General features: G+C 42.5%; 1 protein-coding gene and 1 long non-coding RNA gene across 6 annotated transcripts in view; both read right to left on the reverse strand.

Moving 5' to 3' along the window:
* Window positions 1–337: 337 nt before the first annotated feature.
* Window positions 338–5,439, reverse strand: LOC115191534 (uncharacterized). The gene is made up of 2 exons (XR_003877727.1): window positions 4,154–5,439; window positions 338–639 (listed from the first exon to the last, which is right to left on the reverse strand). It is a non-coding gene; the product is annotated as an uncharacterized LOC115191534 (long non-coding RNA).
* A 2,021-nt stretch (window positions 5,440–7,460) lies between these two features.
* The window catches only part of LOC115192312 (CMP-N-acetylneuraminate-beta-1,4-galactoside alpha-2,3-sialyltransferase-like), a 101,096-nt gene continuing 81,422 nt past the window's right edge, over window positions 7,461–27,134 (reverse strand). For 3 of the 5 annotated variants that reach the window (XM_029750658.1, XM_029750653.1, XM_029750652.1), the window contains one exon: window positions 24,715–26,977. In XM_029750658.1, the coding sequence (XP_029606518.1) occupies window positions 26,873–26,977 (105 nt within the window). In that variant the 3' untranslated portion in view covers window positions 24,715–26,872. Of the gene's footprint in view, window positions 7,575–24,714; window positions 26,978–27,134 lie in introns of those variants that run through there. The other 2 variants (XM_029750655.1, XM_029750657.1) reach the window with 2 other exon arrangements.

The raw sequence follows: 27,134 nt of genomic DNA on the forward strand, positions 1-27,134 counted from the left end.
ATTATCAATATTTTTTGCATAAAAACAAAATTCATTATAAAAACATCTCGGACCCAAGATGCAAAAAGTCCCAAATGCAATGTCCCAAGAAGGAAGTTAGCCTGCCTGAATAATGCAAAAGTTACATTTGATCTTAATTCAAGAGGAAAAATAATGCAGGAGACAGTCAACTAATAAAGCAAGCAGCGGACCATTATGTGGTGCTGAAATGTAAAGCTGCAAATGCAGCACAATCAATAGGAGGTGAACAGCAGCTGGTGATGCAAATATAGCTAACTTCTTATGCAAGTGGCACACAGCAACAGATGGAGAACAATTACACCAGATGAATAACTCATTTTAAGAATAATCTTCATTTTAATTTGACTTTACAAACAAAAAGAGGGCTTAATTGGAGTAAATTTTTTACGAGCCTAAGGCTATATAAAATAACTTAACTGGTTGAGATAGGCTATGTGTCTTAGCAGTATCTTTCACAAGAAAGAAAATATGGTCTAATAGAAGTGGGATTTTTTTATTAAGCCTACTCACAATTGCAACTGGTCAAAAATGTAACAACCGACATAAACAATGATTTAAAGAAAAAAGGTAATGTCTGTGTCTGAATGTCTGTATCGGTAGTCTCGGAATAGCCTGCTCCTGTAATGACAGAATAAACAGAAAATACTATCAGCATGACACCTCCAGTGAGGGAAAAAAAGTATTTAATCCCCTGCTGATTTTGTACGTTTGCCCACTGACAAAGAAATGATCAGTCTATAGTTTTAATGGTAGGTTTATTTGAACAGTGAGAGACAGAATAACAACAAAAATATCCAGAAAAACGCATGTCAAAAAGTTTATAATTTGATTCGCATTTTAATGAGGGAAATAAGTATTTGACCCCCTCTCAATCAGAAAGATTTCTGGCTCCCAGGTGTCTTTTATACAGGTAATGAGCTGAGATTAGGAGCACACTCTTAAAGGGAGTGCTCCTATTCTCAGTTTGTTACCTGTATAAAAGACACTTGTCCACAGAAGCAATCAATCAATCAGATTCCAAACTCTCCACCATGGCCAAGACCAAAGAGCTCTCCAAGGATGTCAGGGACAAGATTGTAGACCTACACAAGGCTGGACTGGGCTATAAGACCATCGCCAAGCAGCTTGGTGACAAGGTGACAACAGTTGGTGCGATTATTCGCAAATGGAAGAAACACAAAAGAACTGTCAATCTCCCTTGGCCTGGGGCTCCATGCAAGATCTCACCTCGTGGAGTTGCAATGATCATGAGAACGGTGAGGAATCAGCACAGAACTACACGGGAGGATCTTGTCAATGATCACAAGGCAGCTGGGACCATAGTCACCAAGAAAACAATTGGTAACACACTACGCCGTGAAGGACTGAAATCCTGCAGCGCCCGCAAGGTCCCCCTGCTCAAGAAAGCACATATACATGCCCGTCTGAAGTTTGCCAATGAACATCTGAATGATTCAGAGGACAACTGGGTGAAAGTGTTGTGGTTAGATGAGACCAAAATGGAGCTCTTTGGCATCAACTCAACTCACCGTGTTTGGAGGAGGAGGAATGCTGCCTATGACCCATCCCCACTGTCAAACATGGAGGTGGAAACATTATGCTTTGGGGGTGTTTTTCTGCTAAGGGGACAGGACAACTTCACCGCATCAAAGGGACGATGGACGGGGCCATGTACCGTCAAATCTTGGGTGAGAATCTCCTTCCCTCAGCCAGGGCATTGAAAATAGGTCGTGGATGGGTATTACAGCATGACAATGACCCAAAACACACGGCCAAGGCAACAAAGGAGTGGCTCAAGAAGAAGCACATTAAGGTCCTGGAGTGGCCTAGCCAGTCTCCAGACCTTAATCCCATAGAACATCTGTGGAGGGAGCTGAAGATTCGAGTTGCCAAACGTCAGCCTCGAAACCTTAATGACTTGGAGAAGATCTGCAAAGAGGAGTGGGACAAAATCCCTCCTGAGATGTGTGCAAACCTGGTGGTCAACTACAAGAAACGTCTGACCTCTGTGATTGCCAACAAGGGTTTTGCCACCAAGTACTAAGTCATGTTTTGCAGAGGGGTCAAAAACTTATTTCCCTCATTAAAATGCAAATCATTTTATAACATTTTTGACATGCGTTTTTCTGGATTTTTTTGTTGTTATTCTGTCTCCCACTGTTCAAATAAACCTACCATTAAAATTATATCCTAATCATTTCCCGTCCTGACCAGTAAAAGGGGTTAATTTTCATTGTAGTTTGGTCAGGGCGTGGCAGGGGGTGTTTGTTTTGTGTGTTTCGGAGTTTTTGATTTATGTTCTATATTTTCTATTTCTATGTTTAATTCTAGTTTTCTAATTCTATGTTGTGTTTTTCAATGACCTCCAATTAGAAGCAGCTGGTTGTCGTTGTCTCTAATTGGAGGCCATATTTAAGTGTGTTTGTTTTCACTTGTGTTTGTGGGTGGTTGTTTCCGGTATAGTCTGTTCCCCTTACTGGACTGATTTTGTAGTTTTTTGTTTGTTTGTTTAAGTGTGTTTTCTTTAACCTGTTTGGGATAGGGGGCAGTATTTGCACAGCCGGATAAAAAACGTACCCAATTTAATCTGGTTACTACTCCTGCCCAGTAACTAGAATATGCATATAATTGATTCGGATAGAAAACACCCTAAAGTTTCTAAAACTGTTTGAATGGTGTCTGTGAGTATAACAGAACTCATTTGGCAGGCAAAAACCTGAGAAGGTTTCATGCAGGAAGTGGCCTGTCTGACAAGGTGTTGTTGTTCTTGCTTCTGTTTATTGAAGAGTCAGGATCTTAGCTGTAACGTGACACTTCCTACGGCTCCAATAGGCTCTCAGAGCCCGGGAAAAACCTGAACGATGTCGAGGCAGCCCCAGGCTGAAACACATAATCGCCTTTGCCAAGTGGCCGATCAGAGGACAAAGGGCTTAGGCGCGTGCCCGAGTCGACCCAGTGATATATTTTCTTTCGACTGTTTACCTAATTGCAGATTCCCGGTCGGAATATTATCGCTTTTTTACGAGAAAAATTGCATAAAAATTGATTTTAAACAGCGGTTGACATGCTTCGAAGTACGGTAATGAAATATTTAGAAATCTTTTGTCATTGGGATAGTGTCTAGAACGCACGAACAAAACGTCTCTGTTGGAACATAACTATGGATTATTTTGGACCAAACCTACATTTGTTATTGAAGTAGAAGTCCTGGGAGTGCATTCTGACGAAGAACAGGAAAGGTAATCAAACTTTTGTAATAGTAAATCTGACTTTGGTGAAGGCTAAACTTGGTGGGTGTCTAAATAGCTAGCCCTGTGATGCCGGGCTATCTACTTAGAATATTGCAAAATGTGCTTTCACCGAAAAGCTATTTTAAAATCGGACATATCGAGTGCATAGAGGAGTAATGTATCTATAATTCTTAAAATAATTGTTATGCTTTTTGTGAACGTTTATCGTGAGTAATTTAGTAAATTGTTAGTAAATACGCCGGAAGTTTGCGGGGGGTATGCTAGTTCTGAACGTCACATGCTAATGTAAAAAGCTGGTTTTTGATATAAATATGAACTTGATTGAACAAAACATGCATGTATTGTATAACATAATGTCCTAGGTGTGTCATCTGATGAAGATCATCAAAGGTTAGTGCTGCATTTAGCTGTCTTCTGGGTTTTTGTGACATTATATGCTAGCTTGAAAAATGGGTGTCTGATTATTTCTGACTGGGTACTCTGCTGACATAATCTAATGTTTTGCTTTCGTTGTAAAGCCTTTTTGAAATCGGACAGTGTGGTTAGATTAACGAGAGTCTTGTCTTTAAATAGCTGTAAAATAGTCATATGTTTGAGAAATTGAAGTAATAGCATTTCAAAGGTATTTGAAAATCGCGCCACAGGATTCAACTGGCTGTTATGTAGGTGGGAAGAATTCGTCTGCCGGTCAAGTAAAGAAGATGATCAATACACCCGCTGCGTTTTGGTCCACTTAATACGACGCCTATGACAGATAATTTCTTTGTCAGTGGGCAAACGTACAAAATCAGCAGGGGATCAAATACTTTTTTCCCTCACTGTAAATATCTCTGGATAAGCACTCACAATAATGTTAGTATTTTTAATAATAAGTTACTTACTTAATGGGAAAGTTGCACTTCCCTTCATTCACGATCTTGTGGATGTCGGGTGAGAAGGATGTGATTTTGATGTGCAGACAGTCCTCAATTGAGTTATGTGAAAGCCAGTTCCTGTCATGAGTCTTGATTGTGTTCATAGAGGAAAAGGAGGACTCGTAGTATCGTAAGTATCACAAGTCGATCCAAACATTGTTAGCACATAAAATGCAAGTTTCTTTATTGTGCTGTATTCCTCTGAGCATGCCACCCAAAACGCACACAAGGACTCAGCACTCCTGAGCGCATCCCTGATTTGGCTCAATGTCTGGAATTCAATCAGCTCAGTTTGAATTGCGGCCTTATCCAGGGAGGGTATCGTTTTCTTAGCAAGGGAGGAAAATTCTCCACCTGGGCAGACTGTGAGAGGATCACGTACAAAGACAATGATATCCTTGGGCATACTGTAGTCTTCAAATCTGGTGGAGAAGTTGTCCCTCAGCTGCTTGATGATATCTTCCATCACCTCTGTGACAATGCTGCGGCCTGGTCATTCTGCCTGTCGTTTCTTCGTTCTGCTGAAGTGCAGTAGCTTTCCAAATGACAAGTCCAAATCTGGGCTGTACCCCTCCCAGTCCACCAGGTACTGAAGCTGATCCCCATGACATCAGGAGTCCAGTAGAGACCTGACAGCATAGCCAAGGATCCCATCGATGTCCAGGGGAGGCGGAGGGGTGTCGCGGGGGATGGCATCAGCCAGAGGACCAGGAAACACTGGCCTAAGGAGGGAAACACGAAAAGAGGGTGAGATCGGGTAGTTGGTCGGGAGTTGTAAACAGTAAATTACCTCATTGACCCTCCGGAAGACTTTGAAGGGCCCCACAAACCGGGGGCTCAGCTTCCGGCAGAGGGGCAGGCAGGGCGTGAGGTTCCTGGTGGAGAGCCAGACGCGATCACCAGGGTAGAACACGGGAGCCTCACTGCGGTGGCAGCCTGCCTGATCCTTCTGATGGCAAATGGAACCACTTGTCCACTGCAGGGGCCTCGGTCTGGCTCAGACTCCATGGAGCCAGGGTCGGTTGATATCCCAAGATGCACTGGAAGGGAGTCAGCCCGGTGGAGGAGTAATGAAGTGAGTTCTGGCCGTACTCCATCCAGGGAAGGAACCGGGCCCATTCCCCTGTCGGTCCTGGCTGTGACTCCTTAGGAACCTCCCCAGCTCCTGGTTGGTCCTCTCCATCTCCACGTTGGACTGAGGACACAGTCAGAGACGATGTCCTCCGGAAGGCCATAGTGCCGGAAGACCTGCTGGAACAGTGCATCAGCGACCTGGAGAGAGGTAGGGAGACCAGAGAGAGGGATAAAACGTCAGGATTTGGAGAATCTGTCCACAATAACCATAACAGTGGTGAAACCATCAGACTGTGGGAGACCGGTAACAAAGTCTACAGACAGATGGGACTAAGGCCACTGAGGCACAGGAAGTGGAAGTAGTTTCCCTGCTGGAGCGTGCCAGGGAGGTTTGGTTTGGGCACATATGGAGCAGGAGTTGACATAGCGGGTGATCTCCTGCACCAAGGTGGGCCACCAGTATTTATTGGAGAGGGATTGGATAGTGCGGGTGATACCTGGGTGTCCAGTGGCGAGGGATGTGTGTGCCCAGGTTCTCGGCAGATCTCTTACCCCTGTTGGAACATCGATGCATTCTGGAGGGCAGGTAGCAGGAGCGGTTTCCCACTCCAGAACCTGGTGGATTTCCACATCTACATCCCAAAACACAGGGCCAACGATACAGGAGGACTGATGGATGGGCTGGAGGGCACTTACAGGACTCTCAACCGGCATGGAACCACAAGGTATGGGAAAGCAGGTCTTCCGGCATCATGGACCCCAGGAGGTGGTTTTAATCCTCGACCAGGAGATGGTAGGGTTATGACGTTGGAGCCAAGGGAGGCCGAGGATGACTTTGTGTACGGGTGCAGTGATGATGAGGAAGGGAAGGCTTTCCTGGTGCATAGGTACCACAGTGAGGGTGAGCGGTGCTGTAATGTGCGTGATTGTGCCGGATCACAATGGTCGCTGATTCAGGGCTTGCACCGGAAAAGGAAAGGAGAGTTACGAAGTTATGTTCAGGGAGGAGGCGAGGGCCTGGTTGATGAAATTCCCGCGGCACCGGCGTCCACTAGAGCTGTAGAGACAACACCTGAGGGACAGCCAGCCAGTGAAATGGGAACCAAAAAAAGGGTTTGGCGGAACACGATGATGAATACTCATGCCCGTCCTGGGAGACGGAAGATCACGCGGCCGCCCCTCTGCCCTAGTGGACTCTGGGTTGGGACGCACCGGACACCACTTAAGCTGGTGCCCCTAGTGGCCAAAATAGTGATAGAGCCCCAGCAGTCTCCGGCGACGCCGCTCTGCCTGGGAGAGGTATGTTGCTCCTATCTCCACGGGTTCAGGCTCTGCCTCAGGACAGCCAAAGGAGGGAGGCGAGTGGCGAGGTGGGCACCGTGGCTCCCGAAGAAGGATATCCAGACGGATGGCCATCGCGATGAGTGGATAGGTTGTCATCACGACACGCCACCTCTGTCCCGACACGCCCTTTCTCTCTGGAAGAGAGTGCGGATCGCAGGCTCATTCCATCCGCTGGAGGCTGCCACAGTACAAAAGGTGAGGGCGTACTTCGCAGCAGTTTGGGCACCCTGCTGGAGTTGGAGAAGTCGCTCCCCTCCCTCGCTGGCCTCTGGAGGATGGTTGAAGACCGCTCTGAACAGAGCCATGAACCTCTTATAGGAACCCACCTCCTCCTCTCCTCTCTCCCAGACAGCCGTAGCCCACTCCAACGCCCGTCCGGTTAGCAGGGAAATGACAGTGGCAACCTTGGGCCTCTCGGTGGTGGGGGCTCCTGTCTGATGGGCGAAATAGAGGGAGCACTGGAGTAGGAAGCCACAGCATTTCGATGAAGTACCGTCATACTTCTCTGGAAGGGACAGTAGGGCATCGCTGACCTGGGCAGATGGCTGGGTAGGCTGGGAGACTGGCTCACTGTGATGACCAGTGGTACTAATCAGATGTGTTAAAAATGTTGTTCAATTTGTAGTGTCGGCCCATTAATTGTGCTAGTATTATTTGCTAATTATGTTCTGGCCCGCCGGCTATTAGCTCAGAAACAATTGGGCCTGAGGCCAAACCTAGTTGACGCACCCCTTGTATGCGTTTGTGTGTCCATGCTTATGGGTCTCTCAAAATCCCCGAGGTTTGTTAACATCCCACTCTTCTCTGGACCACGGCTGAGTGAGTGCTGGCTTGGTGATGCTGTTTCACAGAGTAAAATGTGTAATAACATTTATTCAATTAACATTATACCTAGGGAGTGAGAAGTAGACCAAATCCTCTTAGCCTGAGCTGGAGACAAGATGACCCAAGATGACATGAAAAACTCCAGCTGTGAAACGATACGTCATAGAGAGGGGGAATAAAAAAGGAGAAAAAGAGAGAAGAAAGGAGCAACATTGGTAACACTTTACTTGACACCCAGTGTCATAACACACTATGACACGGTCATAATCATGTCATAACAGCTAACATAATTTGTCATAACCTGTTATATATAATATGGTCCCTGTCATGACCTGTTGGGACATATATTGCATTATTTTATGGCTGGTTATGACATCTACATAAAAGTGTAAAAAACCCACAAAACCTACCATGGTAGTTATTTTATGGCTGGTTATGACACCTACATAAGAGTTTCAAAGCCCACATAACCTACCACACATGGTAAAACATTCCATTACACCATAGCCGACATGTCAACAGTATGTTTAAAAAAAATAACAAAATATTGACCATATTCAATTATCATTGTAATCGTGCACACATTCATATCAGATATGCACCTATCCCAGTGCTCTGTTGCTGCTGACTGGGATGAATGCAGGAGCAGATTTCAGGAGCAGGACAAGACCGAGGACTGATATAAGGGCATGTATGTGATATGCTTATCTCATCTTTTCTTATATGATTATGATTGTCATAATGCATCTTGACGGTGTCATAAAGTGTATTTCCTTAGTCCAAGTAAAGTGACACAGGTTCTCAGCTCTGTAGATTTTGCTGTGAAGAGACAGAATCACTTGATCATTTATTTTTATTGCCCCTATGTAGATTGTTTCTGGTCACAGGTTCAGAAATTGAAAAAAAATCACAACATTTACTTAACATTATCCTTACAAATAGCAGTGTTGGGTGATTTGGAACACCATAGTCAATCAATCAATAATATAATAATACTTGTAGGAGAGGTTTTCATCTTTAGCTCACAATCTGTGGATACTATGTGAATAGAAAGATTCATAATGAATGTATGTAAAACATCACAGCACAAATGAAAAATATATGGTACATGGAAACCAAATGAGGGTGGTCTATGGTGATAGTTGGGATGGGCTGAGAGTGGCTGAGGAGTGGGATTAAAGAGTTTATGTTTGGTAATGTATTATTGTTATGTGATTGCTGTATATAAAAGTACCATGCATATCAAATGTGACCCATTTCAGGAAACTAGGCGTATGTTGCGGGTCACTACTTCACAGGAGATATGTTTGAATGTAAACTTTTGTTTTTAATCAAAATGCGTTTTTTTTTGGCAGAAATGCCTTTTCGAACACATTAACTTTCATGTGACTTGACAACAAACGTGTATGCCATCTGTAAATGGCATATATGAGTGTGCAAAGCTGTCAACAAGGCAAAGGGTGCCTACTTTGAAGAATTTCAAATATAAAATATATTTTGATTTGTTTAACACATTTTTGGTTACTACACGATTCCATATGTGTTATTTCATAGTTTTGATGTCTTCACTATTATTCTACAATGTAGAAAATAGTAAAAATAAAGAAAAACCCTTGACTGAGTAGGTGTGTCCACACTTTTGACTGGTACTGTAGGTACAGTATATGTAGCTGAAAAGCTGTAAAAACAAAATAAGATATGTGTCCTCCGAAGAGGGGGGTGGGGATAAAAAAATATGTATCAAAAAATGACACAGGATGATCATTATGCTTCATGACAGTGCCATAAAGTGTATTTTCTACAAGTTGTTTAAAAAATATGACGAGAAAAACACGACCGCAAAGAATTCATTACAACATCAAAGGATTTAAGAAACAAACTTTCAAACGAAAGAAAACGTATTGGCAGGGAAAAAAGTCATTTGAATAAATGTTGGTTTTGACACTCTTATGTAGGTGTCATGACCAGCTATAGAATAACGCAATATATGTCACAACAGGTGTAAATATATGGGTCATGACAGTGTTATCACCATATTATAACAGGTTATGACATATTATGACATGTTTATTACCATAACATGTTATGACATTGGGAATCAAGTAAAGTGTTACCGCCAAATGTTTTTCATCTGCAAGTGTCTTCCGTTTTCGAGTAAATATTTTTATAGGTCAGCATTGTAGCAGCCATGATGCAGAGTCAGTAGCAATAGGTTGTGGAACCTGAGATTGCACAGACACACTCTGCTGGAGAACAGTGCATGGGCGGACCAAAACCCTGTCTCGCTCAGGGTTTAATTAAAACTAAATGATGTGACCCACCAACAAGAACCAGGGCTTGTATTTCAGGTCAGACAGAAGATGAAGAAAAATAAGATCAAAAGACTTGGGAGCAACAACTGAACCCAGCCTGGCCTTTTCTGCTGGTGGTGGTATGTGAGAGCTGTTCCCTGGTGTCCCCTTCCCAGCCATATCCATGTTGTCACTCAGATCAGAGGCCACCTAGATAGAGTAGAGAAGACCAGACCACCTGTCTGTGTGCACTCTACCAAGCCCCCCCCCCCAACCCTAACCTTAACCCTAACTCCTAACCCTAATTGGAACCCTAAACCTAACCCCTGAGCCTAAAATAGCCTTTTTCTTGTGGGGACCAGCAAAATGTCCCCACTTGTCTGAATTTTCCGTGTTTTACTATCCTTGTGAGGACATCTGGTCCCCACAAGGATAGTAAAACCAAACACACACAAAACATGTCCAGGTCAACGACCCAGCTCTTTAAATAGTGTCCACCTGCATGTTGTGTCCATAGCAGAGCTGTCTCTGATCTCACACACTTTCTAAATCTGTGTACTATTTACTGCAGATGCTACAAGTGTATTAAAAACAACAGAGGGTCAGACTGCCAGCCCTCTCAGTTACACACGGATAGATTGAACTTAAATCCCTTTTTATGCACTTCTCTCTCTACAAGTATTCTGACCATGAACTTAAGCATGGGTAAATGCATGTGCCAGCCAGGTATTCAGTTAGGGTGGAAATCACAGAAATTGAGGTGTGGCAGAGGTGTGTCTACAGATAAGCCATATTCTGACCTTGACTTAAATCCCTCATAATTCCACTACCTTTATGTGCGAGGAAACCATGAATAAGGTTGAGCGAACCTGTCCATTCCAAGTGGAAAAACTAGGCCTAATTATTTTTTTCTGATAGAAATAATACCATTCTCCCTGTAATGTATTTATAAATTGATAGGAGTTATCTAGGTAAATGAGTAATCCGTATGGAGAAGGGGATTGTAAATTCAAATAGCAATTGTTTTAGATTATGTTTCATTCTGATTGCTGGAGATGAATGCAGTGGCAATTTTTGCATGTACATCTCGGTGGGGCAAACTCTGCCAAAATATTTTACATGCATGCCAGCAAAGCCACAACACAACACTAAACAATACATTAATTGCACTATAACGTGGCAAACACTGCCCACAAACTGTTATGGCCTACATAAAGCTATCACAACAGCAGAGCTTTCTTTTCAGCACCATGAGTGAATCCTTACCACTGCTACACCTGGCTATCAGCAGATCCATGTCTGGCAGCAAAACAGTTAATTGAGCCTCATTTACTGCCTTTTTAAAAAACATAGCTGATATGGTTGACTTGCTTAAACAAATGTGGTTTCTACTGACAATTGAGATGTTGAAACTATGGCATAAGGGGATGACGTGCGGATAAGAGGCAATTAAGACATTAATGATCGAGCTACAGTGGGACGGACGTAGTCAATATAACTATTTGTTCAGCACTTTTGAAATGTACAGCGACAGAATTCAGAACATGGGCCGTTCTTACAGTACTCTCCCTGTACACAAAGTCAGATCCGTAGGATAAATAAAGGGGGCATATGAGCAGACAATGAAAGCTCTTACAATATTCGATGATGACAATTCACTAACACCGCCAACTAACAGCTAACAGTTTACTACACAACATACACTTAGTATTACTTTCTTAGCTACAGTATACTGTACATATCTCCCTGGTATATTCCATAATTTATGCAACTGCATACAATACATTTTTGGACTCAACTTGTTGTGCTGTGCTCACTTTAACAGGAAGGAGGTGCGGCGGTCCTTCGTGGGCAAATTTTGTCATCAAAATCTGTCATTTTCTGGATTTATGGTGCTTTCAAGACAACTGGAAACTCTGAAAAAAACAAGGTTGAAACATGCCATCAGTGATCTTCAGGTCGGAGCTTTAAAAAGAGGCTTGGAATTCCGAGTTGGATGACCTTTCAAAAGTTATTTTCCCAGAGCAAATTTTTACAGTTCCCAGTTGTCTTGAACTCACTGAAGTCTGAGATTTCTCAGTTCCGAGTTTCCATTTGTTTTGAATCAGGCATGATGGATATACAGCATAGCCAATGTAGATGGAAAAGAGACACAAACCCAGACTTACACCACACACCCACTACACTGAATAGCAGGGTAGTGGTTGCTACCAAACCACTCATTGTTGAATTTGCGATTTCCAACTTGGTGTGTAATGTTTATGTCTAAAGGCCGATGAGCACCGATACACTTTATCTTTAATTTCTCTTCATCATTTCTGACAAGGATTGCAAAGGCGTTGCCAGTAGATTGTGGACTTGATTCATGATGATGAATGCTAGCTAAGATTTTGAAAGAATGATGTTGACATGAACAGTCCAATCAATATAACATGATTTGACGTCATTTTATCTGTGGCCAATGACTTTGAGCCTTCTTGGATGGCTACTTCTAATGCAACTTTATGGCAGCACCCAAGGGGCTAGAATTGTCAGTGACAGAACACTGAGCCAATCACGGCGCAACTAGAGAACATTATCAACCCCTACGCTCCGTATTTTTCCTGCTGGCTGCCCGACCACCACGGTAAGCATGGAGCTAGGCTGAAACACCTGCATTTAGGAGCTGCCTTACGAAAGAAAGCAAAAAAGAGACCATGTTTGTATGCGGCTTCATTAACTCAGATGAACTTTTCACTGTTTGCAAACTGATATGTGACACATATTAGACACAAAACAGCTAAACAGGTGGGGCTCAAAGAGGTGGGCTTTGCCCCACCTGCCTTGAATGACGGGTTGCCAGTGGACGAATGTGAAACCAGTCATGTAATCAAAAAGAAAAGCATGTCAACATGACAGGTATTTCTGCCCCTTTCCCACAGTGAAGTATAAAATGCTATGACCTTGTGCATAATATAAATTGTATGGACTTTTAACTTGCAGTGATGAAACTTGGAGACACAAGACAAATGGGTAGGCTAAGTGATGACGATGCAAAGCATCGCAAAATGACAGTCACACCAACTTGAACCTTTGGGCAGTCTTGAAAGTTGTAGTTATATGTCCCAACTTTCTCTGTTTCCTACTATTTCAATCACCTTAGATATTAGCCAATACTATAAATGTCAATGTGGTAATTACTCAAAGCTTTTGAGGAAACCCATTACACTTACAGTGCCTTCAGAAAGTATTCATACCCATGAACTTATTCCACATGTTGTTGTGTTACAGCCTGAATTCAAAATGGATTAAATTGATAATGATTCTCACCCATTGACACAATACCCAATAACGACAAAGTGAAAACATGTTTCTAGAAGAAAAAAATGAAATGTATTGAAAATGAAATAGAAACATATCTAATTTACATACAGTACCAGTCAAAAGTTTGGATAAACCAGCTCATTCAAGGGTATTTATTTATTTTTTACTATCTTCTATATTGTAGAATAATAGTGAAGACATCAAAACTATGAAATAACACATACGGAATCATGTAGAAACCTAAAAAGTGTTAAACAAATCAAAATATATTTTATATTTGAGATTCTTCAAAGTAGCCACCCTTTGCCTTGATGACAGCTTTGCACACTTGGCATTCTCTCAGCCAGCTTCATGAGGTAGTCACCTGGAATGCATTTCAATTAACAGGTGTGCCTTGTTAAAATGTATTTCCTTAATGTATTTGAGCCAATCAGTTGTGTTGTGACAAGGTAGGGGTGGTAAACAGAAGATAGCCCTATTTGGTAAAAGACCAAGTCCATATTGTGGCAAGAACAGCTCAAATAAGCAAAGAGAAATGACGGTCGGTCATTACTTTAAGACATGAAGGTCAGTCAATGCGGAAAATGTTTAGAACTTTGAAAGTTTCTTAAAGTGCAGTCGCAAAAACCATCAAGCGCTACGATGAAACTGGCTCTCATGAGGACTGCCACAGGAATGGAAGACCCAGAGTTACCTCTGCTGCAGAGGATAAGTGAATTAGAGCTAACTGCTTCTCAGATTGCAGCCCAAATAAATGCTTCACAGAGTTCAAGTAACATACACATCAACTGTTCAGAGGAGATTGCATGAATCAGGTCTTCATGGTCGAATTGCTGCAAAGAAACCACTACTAAAGGACACCAATAAGAAGAAGAGACTTGCTTGGGCCAAGAAACACGAGCAATGGACAATAGACCGGTGGAAAACTGTCCTTTGGTCTGATGAGTCCATATTTGAGATTTTTGGTTCCAACCACCGTGTTGGAACCAATGAGACGCAGAGTAGGTGAACGGATGATCTACGTGGTTCCCACCGTGAAGCATGGAGAAGGAGGTGTGATGGTGCTTTGCTGGTGACACTGTCAGTGATGTATTTCGAATTCAAGGCACACTTAACCAGCATGGCTACCACAGCATTCTGCAGCAATATGCCATCCCATCTGGTTTGCGCTTAGTGGGACTATCATTTGTTTTTCAACAGGACAATGACCCAACACACACCACATAAAACAGCAAATTAAAAACATTGACAGGTCAGAGAATCTGCCTTGAAATCCTGCATCAATGATTTAAAAACACCATTGGGACAAATTCTTCCAGATTAAAAGCATTATGTAAGGCGTTCCAAGCCGATGGCGCAGAGTACATAAAAGCCCTTTTACCAAATTCTGTTCAGACATGAAGAGTACCCACCACATTTCTAAACAATAAAAATGCCCCCCCCCCCCCCAAAAAAATGGTGGTAAACCCAAAATGGCTTTATAAATAAAAGTATACCAGTGACTGAGCCTACGATTGACTAGGTGTCAATTGATCTCAAACACTGAGTGGAAGCATTCATATCTAAAATACCCCCATAGTCTAGTATAGGCATAAAGGTAGCTGATACTAGCCTCCTTCTGGCTTCAAAAGAAAAACAGGCCATATTCCTAAAATAAAATCCCAACTTCAGTTTCAATTTTTTTGTAAGTTGTTGAATACGCAACTTAAAAGAGAGGCCATCATCAATTACAATTCCAAGATATTTATATGAGGTTACAGTCTCAATCTCATTACCCTGACAGATAGTAATATGTGAAAGGTTCAGAGGTCTATTTCTTGCTTTAGAAAACACCATTAGTTTAGTTTTGTCAGTATTGAGGATAAGCCTCAATTGACACAAGGTATGTTGAACAGTATAAAAAGCAGTTTGCAAGTTCTGGAAATCTTTTGTGAGACGAGGGACAACAATAAATAACAGTATCATCAGCATAAAAGTAAAGTTGCGCATTTTGCACATTTTTGTCTAAAATATTTATACAAATAGTGAATAAGAGGGGACCAAGTACAGAGCCCTGGGGCCCACCATTAAAAACAGACAATTTAACAGACATGAGCCCATCAAATTGAGTGCACTGAGTTCTATCAGACAGATAGTAAGCAAACCATGCAACTGCATGCTCCGAAAGACCTACGCTCAATAATCTCTGCCTCAGTATAGCATGATCAACTGTATCAAAAGTCTTAGAGAGATCAATAAAAAGTGAGACACAATGCTGTTTTTGTCAAGGGCTTCAGTGAAATAATTTAAAACCTTCATGGCTGCTGTAATTGTGCTATGCTTCTTCCTGAAGCCCGATTTGTACGTTGATAAAATAGAGTTAGTATATAAAAACTATTTTAGCTGTTCACTAACAAGGGTTTGAAGTATTTTCACCAGGGGTGACAGCTTGAGATTGGCCTATAATTATTTAAAAGAGTTGGATCTCCCCCTTTAAAAAGTGGTATTTTTTCATTACATTCCAGGATTCAATTGAACAGATATGTAAGTGGTTCAGCTATGAAATGAGCTGTCAGTTTTAAAAAGCAGGGATCAAGAAGATCAGGACCTACAGGCTTTCTCTGATCTAAGGATTTCAGGGCTTTATGTACCTCCTGCAAAATGGCAAAAAGCTAAAAGTTTGACCAGCTCTCACTGGTTCATGCACACAGGGTTGTACAGAGACAGAGGATACTCAAACAGCCTACCAGATGATACAAAGTGCTCATTGAAACAATTCAGCATTTCAGTTTTGTCATATACAGCAACAGAGTCCTTCAAAACACATGACGGTAATTCATTAACATTACTGTTACCAGACATAGACTTAATAGCCTTCCAAAACCTTCTAGGGTCATTCAGGTTATAGGTGATAACAGACATAAAATATTCGGACTTGGCCTTCCCGAGAAGAAAATAACACCTGTTTTGTAGCTGCCTAAAATGAAGCCAATCAGCATCAGAACATGATTTCCTTGCTTTAGCCCAGGCTAGATTACGTTTTTGAATAATACAAGACAGCTCAGAAGAAATCCATGGATTATCCCACCCATTAACCTCTCTGGGGTATGTGGGACGCTAGTCTCCACTGGAGACTGTCAACATTTCTTGTTCTTGACCTTTTCCACACAAATATCCTACTAGAATCCACCCAGGAAAGCACCAGACCTGGGTTCAAACACTATTCAAAATCATTCCAAACACTTTATCTGTGCTTGATTGAGCTTGCCTGGCTTAATGGATGAATATAAGAGACAAAACTGCAACAGCCACCTACCTGGCATTCCAGGCAGGATAGAGCAAACTCTGAAAGACTTTGAAAGGTTTCGAATACAAGTTGAATCCAGCTCAAAGCACAAAGATGACTCAGATCCATCAGTTACATTGAACATGTTTACCTGCACACTCCTATAAACATCTACTGTTTGTTGATGCCACCTATGAGAAGGGGAATAGTTTACAGCTCTCAAAAGTGGGACAAGAAAAAGCTGAGATGATCTTTCTGATAAGGTGTATCCACTACTGGAACACATGGATGGGTGGGTGGAGAACATATAAATACAAACATACTATATCTAAACAACATGGCATTAGAAAACAACACTGTTAGACCTTGCTGTTTTGCAATATTAAATAGATGCTTTGTAAATGCCTAAAAAAGTTTTCTAGGGAAGACAATAGATTTTATATTCAATTAAACAATAAAAAAAACATATTTCATTATCTCTCTCCAGTTGTATGCATTTCATGTAATTACAAGGGACAGAGTCAGGCGATACAGTTTATTAGAATCTGTTTTATTTCGTTTGTCAAACCATGATGCATTACAATCCATAGTGTAGTGACTGTGTATGAGCGATGAGAAATACATAATACATAAGTGCTTTGACTTCCGCATACACAATTTTTGTAATTTTATCAGTAACTTACTGTATTAACAGTATAATACTGTATAAACTGAATACAGTAGATTATCATAGAATGCACCGTAAAATACCATACATTTGGGTTACAGCACACTGTAAGACCTTTCTGTAATTTAAACAGTAAAACACTGTACAATGCACAGTAAAATGCTGAAAAATGTGTTTTACAGTATTAATTATGGCGCATTGTAGAAAATGTTTTGGGTGGGAAAGAGTCTCTGGCTCCTTAACATATTTTAAGGTGTGCCTTGTAAGAGGCTATACTGTATTTGTTGCACCCGTGAGTGAGAATGCTGTACCCCCACAGAATGCGTTAATATACTGTATTTCAGGAATTCTACAACCCTTGTCCTGAAACTCTACAGTACCTTACTGGCTAATTGCTGCCAGTAATCAACTGTAATTCAGAACACAGTACCAATACTGCATCTTTGGAGCACCAAAAACCTTTTGAACACTAAATCAAATCAAATCAAAGTTTATTTGTCACGTGCGCTGAATACAACAGTGAAATGCTTACTTACAGGCTCTAACCAATAGTGCAATAAAATGTATTAGGTGAAGAATAGGTAGGTAAAGAAATAAAACAACAGTCAAAAGACAGGCTAGATACAGTAGCGAGGCTATAAAAGTAGCGAGGCTACATACAGACACCGGTTAGTCAAGCTGATTGAGGTAGTATGTACATGTAGATATGGTTAAAGTGACTATGCATATATGATGAACAGAGAGTAGCAGTAGTGTAAAAGAGGGGTTGGCGGGTTGTGGGTGGGACACAATGCAGATAGCCCGGTTAGCCAATGTGCGGGAGCACTGGTTGGTCGGCCCAATTGAGGTAGTATGTACATGAATGTATAGTTAAAGTGACAATGCATATATGATAAACAGAGAGTAGCAGCAGCGTAAAAAGAGGGGTTGGGGGGGGGGCACACAATGCAAATAGTCCGGGTAGCCATTTGACTACCTTTTCAGGAGTCTTATGGCTTGGGGGAAAAAACTGTTGAGAAGCCTTTTTGTCCTAGACCTGTCATTCTGGTACCGCTTGCCATGCGGTAGTAGAGAGAACAGTCTATGACTGGGGTAGCAAGGGTCTTTGACAATTTTTAGGGCATTCCTCTGACACCGCCTGGTGTAGAGGTCCTGGAAGGCAGGCAGCTTAGCCCCAGTGATGTACTGGGCTGTAGGCACTACCCTCTGTAGTGGCTTGCGGTCAGAGGCCAAGCAGTTGCCGTACCAGGCAGTGATGCAACCAGTCAGGATGCTCTCGATGTTGCAGCTGTAGAACCTTTTGAGGATCTCAGGACCTATGCCAAATCTTTTTAGTTTCCTGAGGGGGAATAGGCTTTGTCGTGCCCTCTTCACGACTGTCTTGGTGTGTTTGGACCATTCTAGTTTGTTGTTGATGTGGACACCAAGGAACTTGCAGCTCTCAACCTGCTCCACTACAGCCCCGTCGATGAGAATGGGTGCGTGCTCGGTCCTCCTTTTCCTGAAGTCCACAATCATCTCCTTTGTCTTGATTACGTTGAGGGATAGGTTGTTATTCTGGCACCACCCGGCCAGGTCTCTGACTTCCTCCCTATAGGCCGTCTCGTCGTTGATCAGGCCTACCACTGCTGTGTCGCCTGCAAACTTAATTATGGTGTTGGAGTCGTGGCTGGCCATGCAATCATGGGTGAACAGGGAGTACAGGAGGGGACCGAGCACGCACCCCTGGGGAGCTCCAGTGTTGAGGATCAGCGTGGCAGATGTGTTGCTACCTACCCTCACCACCTGGCGGTGGCCCATCAGGAAGTCCAGGATCCAGTTGCAGAGGGAGGTGGTGCATTGTGGAGAAATATTGTGGGAGGAAAGAATCGCTGGCTCAGTGACACATTTTAAGTGCCGATATTTGCTGCACCCGTTAGAGTCCTGTACCAATTTAAGTTATATTTGGTAGTAATTCCTTAACAATTAAATGCATATAGGAAAGAGATTGGAGTGGGATTGGGTCTTAAACTTTTTAATTGTTTTTTAATTACTTAACCATGTCCATTTGCTGTGTTTTGCCCTTTAATCACAGCCAGTTTGGAAGCCTTTGTTTAATCCTCTAGAAGTGTAAGCGATCTAAAACACCTGGTATTCATTAATACGCTGTAATATGCACTTTTACTGTATTGTACTGTTTTATTGCTCTGGCATCACGTTACTGTGAATATCTCAGTATTGTATTGGCACTATCCAGAGATAGTCAGAAATTTCTTGTTGTAATTACAATTATTTTGAAGACCAATATTTCCTTATCTACAACAGCCTTGGTTGAATGCACTGACTGAATAATGGCGCCGGAGGGGATGGCTGCTGTTTTACAGGCTCCTAACCAACTGTGCTATTTTGCGTGTTTTTTCACATTGTTTGTAACTTATTTTGTACATAATGTTGTTGCTACTGTCTCTTATGACTGAAAAGAGCTTCTGGATATCAGAACAGTGGTTAATCACCTCGAACTGGACAAAGATATTTTCTTTAATGAGTCCAACACAAAGGATATACTGCTTCTCCGAGACCAGGCACAAATCCCTGTCATTCGTGTGAAGAAAATACATAAATACAGGGGTCGGAGATCAGGGTGCCTTGTGAGAATTTGTTGGCGAGTGGGTAACCCTCTTCTACCATCCGTTCTATTGGCCAACTTGCAATGACTGGAGAATAAACTGGACGATCTCCGTTCGAGACTATCCTACCAACAGGACATTAAAAACTGTAATATTTTATGTTTCACGAGTCGTGGCTGAATGACGACACAGATAATATACAGTTGGCTGGGTTTTCCAGGCATCGGCAGGACAGAACAGCTACATCTGGTAAGACGAGGGGTGGGGTTATGTGTGTATTTGTCAATAACAGCTGGTGCGCGATGTCTAATATTAAGGAAATCTCAAGGTATTGCTCACCTGAGGTAGAGTACCTCATGATAAGCTGTAAACCACATTATCTACCAAGAGAGTTTTCATCTATGTTTTTCGTAGCTGTCTATTTACCACCCCAAACCAATGCTGGCACTAAGACTGCACTCAATGAGCTGTATAAGGCCATAAGCAAACAAGAAAATGCTCATCCAGAAGCGGCGCTCCTAGTGGCCGGGGACTTTATGACAGTTAATCTTAAATCCATTTTACCTAATTTCTATCAGCATGTCACGTACAACCAGAGAAAAACAACTCTAGACCACCTTTACTCCACACACAGAGACATACAAAGCTCTTCCTCGCCCTCCATTTAGCAAATCTGACCATAATTCTCTCCTCCTGATTCCTGCTTACAAGCAAAAACTAAAGCAGGAAGTACCAGTGACTCGCTCAATACGGAGGTGGTCAGATGACGCGAATGCTACGCTACAGGACTATTTTGCTAGCACAGACTGGAATATGTTTCTGGATTCATCCAATGGTATTGAATACCATCTCAGTCACCGACTTCATCAATAAGAGCATCGATGATGTCGTCCCCACAGTGACTGTATGTACATATCCCAACCAGAAGCCATTGATTCTGCACCGAGTTAAAGGCTAGAGCTGCCGCTTTCAAGGAGCGGGACACTAATCCGGACGCTTATAAGAATCCCTCTATGCCCTCAGACAAACCTTCAAACAGCTAAAACATCAATCCTACTACACCGGCTTTAACGCTCGTCAGATGTGGCAGGGCTTGCAAACTATTACGGACTACAAAGGGAAACCCAGCTGCGAGCTGCCCAGTGACGTGAGCCTACCAGATGAGCTAAATGCCTTTTATGCTCACTTCGAGGCAAGCAACACTGAAGCATGCATGAGAGCACCAGCTGTTCCAGACGACTGTGCGATCACATTCTCCGTAGCCGATATGAGCAAGACTTTTAAATAGGTCAACATTCACAAGGCTGCTGGGCCAGACGGATGACCAGGACGTGTACTGCGAGCATGCGCGGAGAAACTGGCAAGTGTCTTCACTTACATTTTCAACCTCTCCCTGACTGAGTCTATAATACCTACATGTTTCAAGCAAACCACCATAGTCCCTGTGCCCAAAAAAGCGAAGGTAACCTGCCTAAATGACTACCACCCCATAGCACTCACATCGGTAGCCATGAAGTGCTTTGAAAGGCTGGTCATGGCTCACATCAACACCATTATCCCAGAAACCTTAGACCCACTACAATTCACATACCACCCCAACAGATCCACAGATGATGCAATCTCAATCGCACTCCACACTGCCCTTTCCCACCTGGACAAAAGGAACACCTATGTGAGAATGCTGTTCATAGATTACAGCTCAGCGTTCAACAAAATAGTGATGTTAGTGATAACATTGAGAAGAGCAAGAAGCAGATGGGAAGTAAAGGAAGAGGGTCCTTGGTAACTATGATGTCCAAAACAACAGCAAATAAAGTAATTGAAGTCATCAGAATGTTGATTCAGCAGACAATTGCTGTTGAAGTGAGAAAGGCAGGGATGTTCTCAATACAAATGGACACAACACAGGATTTAACATCCAAAGACCAGTGTGCAGTAGTTCTGCGATATGTCACTGATGTTGTCCACGAGAGACTCATTGCGGTCATTGACTGAGTCATTGTGGACCTTGTGAAACAGTCCCTTGAGAAGAAGGACATAGATATCAAACAGTGTGTTGGTAATGCAACAGACGGAGCAGCTAATATGCAGGGACAATACAGGGGCTTCTCTGCATCGGTCACAGGAGAGTCTCCTAACCTAGTACACATATAGTGTTACTCACATGTCCTCAACCTTGTGCTAACTGACACCACTGGGGTTGTTGTGGCAAGTGAATCCCTTTTCTCACTACTGAATGACATTGCAGTGTTCGTTCGAGATTCCTACAAACGTATGAAGCTATGGGAGGAAACCAGTGAGGACAGGAGACAGACGGCTTGATGTAATTGGTGAAACACGCTGGTGGGCTAAAGACGAGGGCTTGAGGAAAGTATTTGGAAGCTTTGCAAAGCCTGACCGTGCACTTTACATGGATGGGGTCATCACTATGGAAAGAATTGAAAAGAATGTAACCATAAAACCTGCAAGGCCCAAGGGTACAAGGATGCTCTCCTAAAGTATGAAACCATACTTACAGCTGAGGTTTTTCTCAGGATTTTTGAGCAGACGTCCCCTCTCTCTAAATACTTCCAATCAAGTGGCATGCATATCGTAACAGCACAGCACTTGGTGACGGGAACGGAGGATAACCTGAGAATGTGTGCCCGAGACTTTGAGGGTGTGAAGAGGGCAGCAGACGACTTTGTTGAGTGGGCCAATGGCATTCTGGAGGAGCAGCAGGACTGTGATGCCGAAGCTCGGACTTCTCTCCCAGAGAAGAGAACAAAAAAAAAGAAGAGAAAACCAGGTGAGTTGGCAGAAGACGAGCCCATTACTAATGCAGACATGGATTACAAAATCAAGATCCACAATGTGGTACTGGACACTGTTGTTGAAAGTATTCACCGCCGTTATGCAGCAAATGCAGTGCTGTGTGCAGATGTCTCCTGCATGAATCCGAAGCATTTTCTCAGATCAGAGAGGCCTTCCAAAGACAGCCATGAAGGAGCTCAGCAAATGCTTACTGGAATTTGATGAACATGCCACTGTTGAGGCATTGCATGCTGAACTGATCAACCTTGCACAACAGTGGGAAAGACTGAAACAGTCAGCATTGGAAGAGTACAACACCAGAGCCACCGCCAGTGATGAATCAGGGGAAGGCTTTGAGGATCCTGATCAAAGTGTGGACTTGGTGAGCAGAAGTTGTTCCACATGTAAAACTGCCCGATATGCAGCTATCACATCATTGGTTTGGGCTACAAGTTCCTCCTCAACCTATCCATCATTCAGGTGGCTTGTGAGACGACATTCTCCACCCTGAAATCCTTGAAGAACCGCCTAAGAACCTCCCTCACTCAAGAGAACCTTAAAGCGTTCCTTTTGATGGCAACAGAGAAGGAGAATATTATGGGACTTGACAAAGATGACATTATTGACAAGATGGCAGAGAGCAGTGAGTTACTGCACCGCCTGCAGTTTACTAGTGGTAATTACTCACTGGTTACTCTGAAGTAGCTATGCTATGACTCTTCCTTAACAGGCTGACAAGGGTGAAAGAACATTTGCTGTGAGGTAAAGCTTTTGTATAGAGGCTTGTTTTTTGGACTTTTGTATTATACTTGCAGTTATGTAGTTAATGTTCAATTTCATTGACTCAGTGTATAGATGTGTTTATTTTTGTGCTGTTTTCTTTATGGACACCAGTGAGTGAACATTGTAGTGTACATTATTTTGTATAGGAGTGCTTTTTCGACTTTTGTATTATACTTACTTACATTGTTGTAGCTTATGGTTTTTGATACTTTTGATATGCTTGATGTTTGAATATAAAGATAACCATTTGAGCTAACTCTGTATATCTCATTCTCTTTTTAAAAAGTATAGGCAAACTTTTTTGTGTGTCTAGCCTTTTGTATGTGCTATGATTAGTGTATTCCTAGTGAGTTTTTGAGGGTGCACCCAGAGTCATAGCATACCTTGAAAACTCAGTGTTCAGATAGGCTACTTGTTGGTCAGTCCCAAATGTTTGTATTTTGTAATGTGGATAACTTTCTTCCCAGATGAACATAGTGGCCAAATGTATAACTAGTTTGGAACCCGTTACTTCAACAAATAGGTTTAGCCTACAAAATTAGCGGTCTGGTGGTTTGCGTGAACAGGGTGGCCTGGGATGGAGTCAAATTCCCGGCATGAATTATTGTTTCAGTCCATCCCTGGCCAACACCTTTTCCCCCTCAGGAGACTGAAAGGATTTAGCATGGGTCCCCAGATACTTAAAAAGTTCTACAGCTGCACCATTGAGAGCATCCTGACCGGTTGCATCACCGCCTGGTATGGCAACTGCTCCGACCACAAGGCGCAACAGAGGGCAGTGCGTACGGCACAGTGCATCACTGGGGCCAAGCTTCCTGACATCCAAGACCTATTTACTAAGCAGTGTCAGAGAAAATTGTCGAAGACTCCAGTAACCCAAGTCATAGACTGTTCTTTCTGCTACTGCATGGCAAGCGGTACCGGAGCGCCATGTCTAGGTCCAAAAGGCTCCTTAACACCTTCTACCCCCAAGCCATAAGACTGCTGAACAATTAATCAAATGGCCACACGGACTGTTTTTACACTGCTGCTACTCGCAGTTTATTATCACTTTACCCCTACATGTACAAATTACCTCGACTAACCTGTACCTCCGCACATACCGGTACCCCCTGTATATAACCTCGTTATTGTTATTTTATTGTGTAACATTTTATTTAATTTTTTACTTTAGTTGATTTAGTAAATCTATTTTTTAACTCAATTTCTTGAACTGCATTGTTGTTTAAAGGCTTGTAAGTAAGCATTTCACGGTAAGGTCTACACCTGTTGAATTCGGCGCATGTGACAAATAACATTTGATTTCATTTGACCAAAAGGTAAATATCAAAAGGAGAACTTGCAAAGAACACTGCGTAATATGTCACAGCATGGGTAATTCCAGTAATATACTCTAAATTAAATTACAGTAACATTTTTGGTAGTGTAAAATGCATTACAGTAGCAGTACTGTAAAATAAATTACAGTAAATTATTGGCCACTTTCTTCCAGTAAGTTACTGTAATCCATTTTACAGTAATGCATTTTACGCTACCAAAAATGTAGAAAATAAGACAATATGTAGTTGAACAGAGAATGGCGGTTAAGACACCACATATTATTACTTAAAACATTTCTATTATTTTGGGCAAAAACAAAGTAAATTATAACGTTCATACAACAACTGACAGTAGTCAGTAGTAACACTGAGTATGTTTGCGGGCCATGCAGAGGCCTGACATAAAGGATGCATCCCAAATGACACCCTATTCCCTATAGGGCTGCAGGTAGCCTAGCAGTTAAGAGCGTTCAGGTCGCTGATTCAAATCCCCTAGCCAACTAGATAAAAATTGTGCCTTTGAGCAAGGCACTTAACCCTAATTGCTCCTGTAAGTCGGACTGGATAAGATTGTCTGTTTAATGACGTATAGGCTCCTGGCTAAAAGTAGTACAGTACATAGGCAATAGGACAGGGCTCTCCAACCCTGTTCCTGGAGAGCCACCCTCCTGTTTGTTTTTTTCTCCAACTAACCTGATTCAGTTTATCAGCCAGCTAATTATTAGAATCAGGTGTACTAGATTAGTGTTAAAGCGAAAACCTACAGGATGGTAGCTCCCCAGAAACAGAGTTGGAGAGCCCTGTAATAGGGTGTCATTTGGGACTCAGGCAAAGATAACAGCATTAAGACCAGAGTAACAGTGTGAAACGTGATCCAGGACAGTTCAGTGTTTGGGAACCACATTGATGGACTTGAGATCACACAAAGCCCAGAGAGAACAGTAAAATAAAATACAGGCTCTTACAAATAATATATGTTTATCCAGAGAGGGGATTGATTGTTCACTCCTCTTCTTTGCATTGAAAAAAAGACAAGAGTAGAACAAAGTAATCTCTAAAGGTAAATAATTGTAATGCATCTTAAAAGGGGGAAGGAAGGAAGTTGTGGAGGGCTTCTAAAAGCCATGAGCATCTCTGCTTCCTGATACAGTAGAAGCAGAATATGTATGCGCATTATTTTCTACCCTGACGTAAACCATCCTATAATGATGAAGCCCAGATAAAGAGGGCACCGCAGCCATTACGAGATTTGAAAATAAATAACAGTTTAAGAACAGTAACAACCGTTTCTGCGATGCATATGTGGTGACAATATATTCAAGTATACTGTATGAGCAGAGGTATGCACTTCCTCCTCCTCCAAAGATATTCTCAGTCCATCTTTTCATAATACTGTATTGAGTCAGCAGTTTTAAGTTCCTCGGTGTCCACATCAGCCTTGTGGTCGTGAATGGAGCGATTCCTGTACCAGGCCGTAATACAACCGGTCAGGGCACTCTCGATGGTGCATCGGTAGTATTTAGAGAGGACCCAGGGTGACATGCCAAATTTCTCCGATACAACCATGCTCCGATACGGTATCGGAGCATGAAGTCTGATACCAACAGGCTCAGTGACAATTTGCATCTACCAGCCATCAGACTGCGGAACACTTGAACTTGACTGACCACCTGCTCGGATTCTCGGCACCTTAGCGCGCACACACACACACACACACACACACACACACACACACACACACACACACACACACACACACACACACACACACACACACACACACACACACACACACACACACACACACACACCACAAATGCTGCTACCAGACTCTTATTACGATTGCTAAATGCTGCACAATTTAAACACTTGCCCCCAAATCCCCTCTTCCCCAAAACACACAGGTAAATACTGGACTATAAATTGTGCCTTCCTGTATTATATTTATACAAAAAAATAATATTCTATTCAACTGAGCCATTTACTTTATGTTCATATTCTTATAATTTATTATTTATTATTGTTGTTGCACTGTCGAGAAGCATTTAGTTGGACGGTGTATACCATGTTTATCCCATACATATGACTAATAAAACTTAAAACTATTGTCACACTGCAGCAAATCATGAAATAGAACAGTATAGCTCCGTGTTCTACAGAGTTCAAGAGTATTCTAAAGTGTTGTGTATAGTTCTATCTCGCCAATGAAGTCCAGTGAAGATGCCATCTACCACATTTATCTTCTGTCAGAGATAGGAAAGCTTCAGAACCCTTCACCAGCCAGCTGTCCTGAAAACAGTATGCCTCGGCCAGCGGTGAAGGTTAGGTTGAGGGGAACGGAGCAGGACTTCACAATGCTGCCCCTGTGTTTCTCCTCCATATCTCTCTGCGATCTGGGATTGGCTGGATGTTGTCATCAGCACCCTGAGCCACAGATCCCATGGGTCAAGTCCTGTATAACCCCGGCCTTCACCAGCTTAATCAGGAACTCCTTCTCTTTAGAAATGTTATGAGTCCAGGACTGCGAACAGGAGACAGGGAGGGAGGAGAGGAAAGGTGGGGAGAGAGGGAGGACGGAGAGATAGAAAGGACAGAGGGGTAGAGGGCAGGAGATGCAGAGGAAACAATTAGGTACTTTACAGGAGATGGAGGTAAAAAGTAACATTCTTTGAAAATGG

This window comes from Salmo trutta, chromosome 4, assembly GCF_901001165.1.
Source record: "Salmo trutta chromosome 4, fSalTru1.1, whole genome shotgun sequence".
NCBI classification, from domain to species: domain Eukaryota; kingdom Metazoa; phylum Chordata; class Actinopteri; order Salmoniformes; family Salmonidae; genus Salmo; species Salmo trutta.